Source organism: Pseudopipra pipra, chromosome 2 (assembly GCF_036250125.1).
Source record: "Pseudopipra pipra isolate bDixPip1 chromosome 2, bDixPip1.hap1, whole genome shotgun sequence".
Lineage (NCBI taxonomy): Eukaryota > Metazoa > Chordata > Aves > Passeriformes > Pipridae > Pseudopipra > Pseudopipra pipra.
The window spans coordinates 15771970-15781861 of record NC_087550.1 but is presented as its reverse complement, the minus strand read 5'-3'; the positions used below and the strand labels follow the sequence as shown (position 1 = coordinate 15781861).

The 9892-nt window shown below is 50.4% G+C and overlaps 1 protein-coding gene across 1 annotated transcript; it reads left to right on the top strand.

Moving 5' to 3' along the window:
* The first annotated feature begins 1905 nt into the window (after positions 1 to 1905).
* Positions 1906 to 9830, top strand: ADAMTS1 (ADAM metallopeptidase with thrombospondin type 1 motif 1). Its single transcript, XM_064644022.1, has 9 exons — positions 1906 to 2535; positions 2924 to 3270; positions 3712 to 3844; positions 4223 to 4390; positions 4681 to 4967; positions 5207 to 5393; positions 5490 to 5665; positions 6518 to 6693; positions 7053 to 9830. The coding sequence occupies exons 1-9, from the start codon at positions 2031 to 2033 to the stop codon at positions 7792 to 7794; spliced, it is 2721 nt and encodes a 906-aa protein (XP_064500092.1). The 5' UTR covers positions 1906 to 2030; the 3' UTR covers positions 7795 to 9830.
* Positions 9831 to 9892: the final 62 nt, after the last annotated feature.

Below are 9892 nucleotides of genomic sequence, written 5' to 3'. Positions count from 1 at the left end.
CATCTCAAAGAAAAGGGTAGAGACTGACACACATCTGCAGCTTAAGCCAAATTAGGCCTCTGTTGTAACCAAAAGGGTATTTCTGCTCCTGACGTATTAATGGGTGGCAGCCACAGTCTCCAGAAGTCATGACACTGCTTGAAATGTCCAGCATTTCCTGCTATATTCTAAAGAAAGTCCCATATTTGAGGCCCAGTTCTGATTTTGCTCATCCCTCTGTGGCACAACAGCACTTTTGTTGAGCAAATAGCTGGGAAATTGGGTTTACGTCTTCACATGTTTTGCTGCACATCTCAAAACAGTGTTCGTTTCTAAACTTGCAAGATTTACAGAACACCATCGAAACGAATGTATTGTTGGAATTTAGCAGGCAATCAGACTGTGCAACTGACACAGACACGGGGTTCCAAGGTCGTGTGACATGGTTTAAATTAGGAAGAATAGTCTTCGGGTTAGATTTAGTGGCATATATGGGACACCCCACTCTAAGAAAACAGCAGATACATAAAATTATAGAAATATTCAGCCTATCAAAAGGTTTTGCTACTTCTGTTTTCAACCTCTGAGTTTTACACTTGCATAAAATGCCATTTTGAGAGACACACAAGCATCTTTAATTTGGAAGCCCAGGAGGTCACCAGCAGGTACACTGCTTCTGTTTTCATTCACGCATTTGCTCACCACTTCTTTGTCCTCATCCTCCCGGCCTCGAGAAGCAGAAGGAAGCGTTACTTGGCAGTGCACATCGCACGGGCGTTGCATATAAAGAATTAAGGGGATTAGCTGCACCACTATGGTTGGTTATGGCTTCAAAGGAAAATATTGGCTGCACCTACGTAAATGTCTCTGTTTAAGTGATTTAAAAGAAACCATTTCCCAGAAGTACAGGTGCATGACTGACTACAGCTATTAGGGCCGTGAAAGGGCAAGAATTGCTTGGTGAATGGCGGGGGGGGGCGGGGGGGGGGGGGATGGGGGCAATAAATAAAAAGACGGAAAAGCCACGAAGGCGATCAGGGATCTCTCTGCCCTCCCTCCCCCGCCCCAGGAGCTCCGGGCCGTCCACCTGCCGCTCCCCAGCCCCGCCGCACGCCCAAGCCCCCGGACCGGCGCCGCCCGCAGCCCATCCCGGCACTCCAACGAAACACCCGCGTCCGCCGGGCAGCGCAGGGCACGGACCGAGCCCGGATGCCCTCGGGGGCTGGGGGGGCCGGACACCCCCCCGGTCGGGTGGGCCCCGGGCAGGAGGAGCAGCGGGGGCGGGGGAAGGGGCGCAGGCCGCCCGGCAGCCGAGAGCCGACCCCGGGCTGTGCCCGCCGCGCCCCGTCCCGCCCCGTCGGGGGCGGCGGGGGAGAAGGGGGGCCGGCAGCCGCCCGCGGCCGCGTTACGCACGCAGTGAGCTCAGCGGCCCGGGCCGAGGGGCGGCGCGGCGGGGGGCGGCGGGACGCGCCGCGGCGGGGGCGGCCCGGCAGAACCCCATAAAGGGCGGCCGCGGCCGCCCCGCTGCCGCACTCAGCCCGCACGGCGGAGGGGGCTGGAGGGCGGCTGGCCCGGAGAGCCGGCGTTCGCTCCGCTCGGCAAGGACGGGAGGCTCCTCGGCGGGGCCGTGGAAGTGCAGGCGGGACCGTCCCGGGGCTGCCGGAGACTCGCCGGAGCGTCCTCCCCGCCCGCTGCCGGGGAGAGCCGAGGAGGAGGCGGGAAGGAGAAGCGGCAGCGAGAGCAGGACAGGAGGCAGAGAGACGGACCGGGGGGCACGGCTGCCGCCCTCGCACACCCTCGCTCCCCGCCACCGCGCCCCGGCCATGGGAAAGCCGACGCCGCCGCTCCAGTGACCGCGGGACCCGGAGCCCGCCCGGTCCTCCGCCAGCAGAAAGAGACTCAGACACCCCCCAAAACCTGAAAGCAAAAAAAAAAAAATCCTATATCTCTATTACATATTTCTCTATAAAGTCAAATAAAGACACGAGAAGGGCTCCGTCAAGCCGGCGGGTGCAGCAGCGAGCTTCCCCCGCCCGAGCGCGGCGGCCGCGATGAGGCCCGGGGGGCCCCTGCCGGCGCTGGCGCCGGTGCTGGCGGCGCTGCTGGGGCTGTGCAGCGCCGAGCGCCGGGCCCTGGTGCTGCCGCGGCGCCTGGGCGCGCCCGCCGGCCGCGAGCGCTTCCGCCTGGAGGCCTTCGGGGAGCGGCTGACGCTGGAGCTGGAGCCCGACAGCAGCTTCCTGGCCCCGGACTTCACCCTGCAGTACCTGGGCGGGCCGCCGCCGCCGCCCGAGGACGACCTCTCCCGCTGCTTCTACTCCGGCACCGTGAACCGGGACCCCAGCTCCGCCGCCGCCCTCAGCCTGTGCGCGGGGATGCGCGGCGCCTTCTCGCTGCGGGGCCGGCAGTACCTGATCCAGCCGGCCCCCGGCACGGCGCACCGCGCCGGACCGCACCTCCTCCGCCTGCGCGGGGCCCGCCGGGCCGCCCCCGCCGCCCGCTGCGCCGTGGCCGAGGCGGGGGCGGGGGCGGAGGGGCCGCAGCCCGCCGGGCTCGCAGGTACCGTCGGGACGCCGCGCCGCCCTCCGCGGGGACTGGGATGGGATGGCATGGCATGGATGGCATGGCATGGCATGGCATGGGATCTGCCTCGCCCAGCACCCCCGCCCCGACGGGCGCTGGCGGGGATGCCCCGGCCAGAACTTCCTCAGCATCGCACCCCGAGGGGCGGCGGCGGGGTGCTCCGCACTGGGTGCGGCGTTCGCCCGGAGGCAGCGAGCTGGACGGGTTATTCTGCGGGGGCTGCCAGAGTTTGGAGGCGGGAGGCGGGCGCGGGGCCATAGCGTACATCCCTTGAGGATCGGTGGGTTTGGGCTTCCTTACGGTGGTCTCTTGTTGTGCTGACCTGCGCTTTCCCTCCTTCTCCCTATCTTTTTTTTTAATGCAGAAACGAGAAGCAGAAGGAAGAAGAGGTTTGTGTCCAGCCCCCGCTACGTGGAGACCATGCTGGTAGCCGACCAGTCCATGGCCGAGTTCCACGGCAGCGGGCTGAAGCACTATCTCCTGACACTGCTCTCCGTGGCGGCCAAGCTGTACAAGCATCCCAGCATCCGCAACTCCATCAGCCTCGTGGTGGTGAAAATCATGGTCATTTACGAGGAGCGGAAGGGACCTGATATCTCTTCGAACGCGGCCCTGACTCTGAGAAACTTCTGCAGCTGGCAGAAGCAGCACAACCCGCCCAGCGACCGGCACGCGGAGCACTACGACACGGCAATCCTCTTCACCAGGCAGGTGAGGGACATGAAGGTCAAATCCATCCCCATGCCCTTTGCTCCCTACCCCAGGAGGCCCCCTCTGCCAGGAAACCCCCAAAAAAGTGTTCAGAGACAGTCTTGTGTCATCACAGCTTTGGTGAAGTAGGCTAAAAATTAGATGAAGTGCTTTTTATTTTGTTGGTCTTTTGCTGTTTGCACCATCTCAGGTGAAACTCACAGTTTGTGCACTGTATTTCTGCCCCATATATTTTTAGCAGATTTAGGATGGAAATTATGCATTTTATTTCTACGTGTAACCCTTGTGTATGTTCCAAAGACAGATTTTTGCCATCATACCCATTGAAGTGCTGAATATTTATGCTCTTTCCATAAGTAAAGGCAAACTGCCAGGGCTGGATGGCTCTTGCCAAGGTTAAGTCTCTGATCTGATTAATAATGAAACTGCCTTTTTTTACAGGACCTGTGCGGTGCCAAGACATGTGATACTCTTGGGATGGCTGATGTGGGAACAGTTTGTGATCTAAACCGCAGTTGCTCTATCATAGAAGACGATGGTTTGCAGGCTGCCTTTACAACAGCCCACGAACTAGGTACTTAAAGCTTTGAAAGGCAATTTCATGTGATTAATTGAAGCCAGCTTGATGCCGTAAAGCAACTGCCCAGCCTGCACCGTGGGCTCACCCGGTGCAGTCAGGAGGAGGCAAAGCTTTGCCTTGCAGCAGGGTCGAACTGGGGAAAGCGAATCCAGTCTGCACAGCATTGTCTGCAAGAGCTGTGTGTTTGACTGACTGCAGGAAAAAAAACGGGGAGAGAAGATACAGTGCCATCTGCTTAAAATCTGGCAGCATTCAGATTCAGGTTATTACTTAAAGACCAGGCTATGAGCAGCACTAGAGTAATATTTAAAATACTACTGGTAATGCATAGGACAGACTTCCTAAAATCACAGACTTTCCTCTTTTTTTAAGGCCACGTGTTTAACATGCCTCATGACGATGCAAAGCAGTGTGCTGGTATTAATGGAATAAGCCGGGATTTCCACATGATGGCATCTATGCTTTCCAATCTGGATCGCAGCCAGCCGTGGTCTCCGTGTAGTGCCTACATGATTACAACATTTTTGGATAATGGTCATGGTAAGATTATTAAGCTTTCCATTCATGTGGCATTTAAGCTCTTGTGCTTTACTGCTCTGCTTTTTTTTCTTTCTTTTTCCTTTTTTTTTAACAGAGTGCTTTCTGCTTCAGCATAGAGTTAACCTTTTGCATGCTGCCAGTGAATTTAGAAGACCCTTAGTTTTACAGAAATGGTGGCACAAATGGGCTCAAAGACTTCTGTCACAAAGCAAATGCAGTTCCCTTTTGAAACTGAATTCACTCACAGCATCATCTGCCTTTTTTTTTTTCCCCTTTTTTTTCCTTTTCAGGTGAGTGTTTGTTAGACAAGCCCCACAAACCAATCCAGCTCCCTTCTGACTTGCCTGGCACGTTGTACGATGCCAACAGGCAGTGCCAGTTTACATTTGGAGATGAGTCCAAGCACTGCCCCGACGCAGCCAGTACGTGTACGACGCTGTGGTGTACTGGCACTTCTGGAGGACTGCTTGTATGCCAAACCAAACACTTCCCTTGGGCAGACGGCACCAGTTGCGGGGAAGGGAAGTGGTGCATGAATGGCAAGTGTGTGAATAAAACTGAGAAGAAGCATTATGATGTAAGTATTGAGAAAGAAATCAGAATGTATCTTGGGTTGCAGAGTCGCATGGAAAATGCTGTGGTGGGGGGAATCAGTTAAAAGGGGTTGAATCAATGGAGGCAGACAGCTAATAAAACAAACTTGGAGCGTCTAATGAGTAGTTTGGGTAAAAATGAGCATGATTGTGGCTTTTGTGGTTTGGTTTTGTCTTGCTCTTACTGTATTAACTTTTGTTCCCCTTCTGCTTGTCATTCCAGACGCCAGTGCATGGGAGTTGGGGGTCCTGGGGGGCGTGGGGAGAGTGCTCCCGGACCTGCGGCGGTGGAGTGCAGTACTCCTTCAGGGAGTGTGACAACCCCATCCCAAGGAACGGCGGGAAGTACTGTGAAGGGAAGCGTGTGCAATACAGATCATGTAACATCGAGGACTGCCCGGACAACGATGGTAATCTTGTCCCCATTTCTGAGGGATTGGTGTCTTGTGGAGGAAGAGCATGGACAGGGATGATCTAATGTCCACCTGTCTTTTCTCTGCCTGCAGGCAAAACGTTTAGGGAGGAACAATGTGAAAAGCACAATGAGTTTTCCAAATCTCCCTTTGGAAGTGGCCCTGCAGTGGAGTGGACACCCAAGTTTGCTGGTGTCTCTCCAAAGGACAGATGCAAGTTGGTTTGCCGAGCAAAAGGAACAGGATACTTCTTTGTTTTACAGCCAAAGGTATTTTAAAACCGTACCTCTTCTGTCTAATATGAATAGGATTTTTATTTTCTCTCTTTATGTCAAGGGTCAAATAGTGCAGAAATCTGAAATTATGTCTTTCTTATATTGAAGTTGGATTACTCCTCTTCCTACAGATACAGCTTAATCTATACAAGCATGCTTTAACTATTCTGGCACAGTGCTTCCAGTTATTTCACACGTACTGCCTCTTCTATCCACTCCACCATGGTTTCCTTTCCTCTCCTTCCACCAATTTGATTACATGAAGATATGTTCAGAAAACTGGGGGGGATCTTTGCCAAAACACTGGTGCTTTCTCCTACTGGTTACTAATATGCTGACAGCTTAAAATAAACATGAGGAAAAGTGTTCATCTTGCATAGCTACTTGAACTCACTGTCATCAGATGTTGAGAGCCAGTAACTACCAGGGCGATGACACACGTGTTTTTTGTAGACCAGTACTTCTAGAAATAGAGGATATGTTGAACAACATTAAAAGCAATGTTGATACTGTACTTTGAGAACATGACTGCCTTCTAGTGACATCAGAAAACAACGTTCTTTCTTTACATGAAATCAGTAAAACAGTTTTGTACGAGGGGGTATTAAAGAAAACTGAAATTTTTTGTTCTTTCCTCTCACCATGACATCATTTTTGCGAGATGAAGTAGCACTACGTACCTCCGACCATGGGCTGCTTTGGTTTTAATTTCCAAAGCCCTGAAAATACAGGTGCTGCAGGTCTACCACCTGTCCATACTGTGCATTTGACATGTGTCCGTGTTACGCAGTTCCAAAGCAATGTGCATCTTCTAATCAGAGGTCCTGCTGTTTGTGTCTTGCAAAGGTTGTGGACGGCACCCCGTGTAGCCCCGATTCCACGTCCGTGTGTGTGCAGGGGCAGTGTGTAAAGGCTGGCTGTGACCGTGTGATAGGGTCCAACAAGAAGTTTGACAAATGCGGTATTTGTGGTGGCAATGGATCCACTTGCAAGAAAGTGTCTGGCACACTTGTAAGAGCAAAGTGAGTATATGATTGCTGCTGTTACTTTGTTCTGGTGATTGTTTTGTGAGTGTAAACTCTGGCTTTCCAAGTCAGTGAGATGCTGCCCAAGTTTGTCATTGGAACTGAGATTTGATATGTCAGAACGATCTGACTGAGGATAACTTACAGTGAGATGCAGCAAAGGAAAGCCCTTATGTGTGGGCGTATCTCTGCAAAAGTGGGATGTGACTTGGGGAATCCCTTACTTCATTAATTAGGTTGGCAGCTCATGACCTAAATGCTTTGACTAAAAACAAAGTTTAGCCTTGTGCTGGGAAACTTCTTCCCTTTCCCAGGGAAGAGTGGAGGACTCAGTCTTTCTCTTTTCTCTCGGGCAGACCCGGCTACCACGATGTCGTCACCATTCCGGCTGGGGCAACCAACATCGAGGTGAAGCAGCGGAACCACAGGGGCGCGAGGCACGATGGCAGCTTCCTCGCTATCAAAGCTGCAGATGGCACCTACGTCCTCAACGGTGACTACACCTTGTCCACGCTGGAGCAGGACATCACCTACAAGGGCAGCGTGCTGAGGTACAGCGGCTCCTCTGCCGCCCTGGAGAGGATCCGCAGTTTCAGCCCCCTGAAGGAGCCTTTGACCATCCAGGTCCTCACGGTGGGGGACCTGCCACAGCCCAAGATCAAGTTCACCTATTTCGTGAAGAAGCCCACGCAGCCCGGGTCGGAGAAGGCGCCCGGTAGAAAGAAAGAGTCCTTCAACGCCATCAGGGAGATCATCTCGTCCGAATGGGTCATCGAGGAGTGGGGCGAGTGCTCCAAGTCGTGTGGCTCGGGCTGGCAGCGGCGGGCAGTGGAGTGCCGGGACCCGCAGGGCCGCCCGGCCTCCGACTGCGCCCGGGAGCTGAAGCCCAGCAACCTCCGTCCCTGTGCCGACGTGCCCTGCCCGCAGTGGCAGCTGGGGGACTGGTCACCCTGCTCTAAGACATGTGGGAAAGGTTTCAAGAAGAGATTGTTGAAGTGCATTTCTTACGACGGCAGCGTGCTGCCGCAAGAAAGCTGTGAACCTTCCAAGAAACCGAAACACCTAATAGACTTCTGCAACGTTACGGACTGCAGTTAAAATAGGACAAGTTGGGAAAGCTAAAAGTCTTTTTTTTTTTTTTTTTTTTCAACTTCAGAACAATGCACTGAAAAAAAAAAAGAAGGCTAGAGGCAGCACATCTGGTTTTGCATAAAAAATTCATAGTAAGGATCCACTGAGGTGGGACAGTGCAAATAGCTTTAGTTGGCTTTGCATCCTAAAAATACCCTGCCAACTGAAAATTTGATGGGATAGCAGACCCATGTCACTCACTCGACTTCAGCAGATAAGGCCCAAAGGCATCATAATGGCCTTTTTTAAAGTCTGTTACAAATTAAACAAAACAGGAGCAGTAAGACACGTTTAAGCAAACATTTTGGGGTTTAGTTATTTCTTCTTTCTTTTGGATTTATATTGTGGTACTGATCAAGTCCCCAGGTGTAGGAAAGCAGGGAAAGGGGAGTGAAAAAGATAGCTTAAAATAATTGGTCAGAGCTTACCTACCTCACAAAGGGCAAAAAAACAGGATTGGAAAAGGAGCTTTAACTATGTCATTCATGGCTGCTATTGTTTTAGAGAATAGTTTTATATAAAAATAAAGCCATATTCTCTATGTGTAAAGAGTAAGAAATATTTAGAATAGTTGGACAACTTCACAAATAACTAAATTTTTTGGGTTTTTTAAGTGCCTTTATGTCATCCCAATGTGCCTGTCCATTTCTCTCATCCACTCCAGTGCCATTGTGGTGACATATGTAATCCAGAGGCTAGAAAAAGTGGAAATCTTAATGGAACATATATTACCTCTGGTTGCTCTTTGTGCCTTCTGCATACCTTCCACTGGCTTTTCTGATTCCAGCTTGGTCCTACCTTCCTGTCAAACAGACTGATGGAGTTTGTGAGCATTTGAGTGAAGCTTTGACATTCAAATCTTTTGCCTTGCCCCAGCCAATGGATATTGTTTGCATTTGGGTTAAAAAAAAAGAAGAATCCCACTGTCAATGGGAACCTCCTATGTGGCCTCTGATGGGTTTGTAGTGCTCAATCACTGATAAGGTGGGAAGGCAAAGCTGAAGGATAGCAGGTCCATCCACAGCTGCATTCACATGATTGAAGTTTGTGCCAGTTCATAGACAATGAGAGAATATGGCTTTCCATATGTATATAGTAAAATATATTACTATAGATTTTATATACTTTATAAGTATTTTATATTTCTTTCCCTTCTGGGAAAGGTTATAAATTGTAATAAATGCATATAATGAGCATATTTATTTTTATACTTCTTGTCTAATGTGATCTTCTAAGTTATCACTTTTTTAAAAGGACATATAACAAGGATAGAGTATTTATACAGTATAATATGTTACTAGAGGTAATAAAAGAACCCTATAAATTTTGGAAATGGAGCGTCTTTATTTCACTGGACTAAAACTAGTCCATCAAGCAGAAAGAGCTTGGAATCTAAGGAAATGTTATGCAAAAGGCTACTAATTAACTGTGTTAGTGAAGAGGTTTGGAAAACTCTACCTGTAACACCATACATCACGTTAAAAGAGGTAATTTTGTATTTTATTACTTAACCACTATTCATCTATTAAAAATCACAGTGCAACTGGACTGATGCTACTGGTTGTAATAACTGCTTGCAGAGGGAGTATTGCTGTCAGTAGTGTTTAAAACCAACAAAATACATACAAAAGTAGTTTTACCTGCTCTGGTTAACCTTACCCCAGTGGGAAAGGAGCATTCAAAATTCAAAGCCTTTAAGAAGCACTCAGAGGTTTCCCTCACCAGTTTCTGGAGGCCCTCTGATCGTGCTTTTCTAATTAGAAGTACTGTATGAATGAGCTGTTCTAACACTGTTGGTTACACTTTTTATTATGTTAAAATAGATACTAAGCATCAAGAAACTGATTTTTGCTCCCTCATATCTGATCTCATGACCACTGCACTCAAGGGAAGATCTTCGGTTGAGCTCGATAGGATTTTTGCCATGGAATTTGAGACATCAGTCATTTATGGATACTTTTGGCTTTATGTCATGTAAAAATCTATTAAAACTTCCTTTGCCAGTGTTTGGACTCAGTCTTGCAGAAATGTTCCCACTTTGTTCTGTGGATAAAATCCTGGCCCC

Coding starts and splice junctions, on each gene's coding strand:
- ADAMTS1 (XM_064644022.1), top strand. CDS start 2,031: ATGAGGCCCGGGGGGCCCCTGCCGGCGCTGGCGCCGGTGCTGGCGGCG. Junction 4,968..5,206: donor CTGAGAAGAAGCATTATGAT/GTAAGTATTGAG, acceptor TTGTCATTCCAG/ACGCCAGTGCATGGGAGTTG. Junction 5,666..6,517: donor TCTTTGTTTTACAGCCAAAG/GTATTTTAAAAC, acceptor TGTCTTGCAAAG/GTTGTGGACGGCACCCCGTG.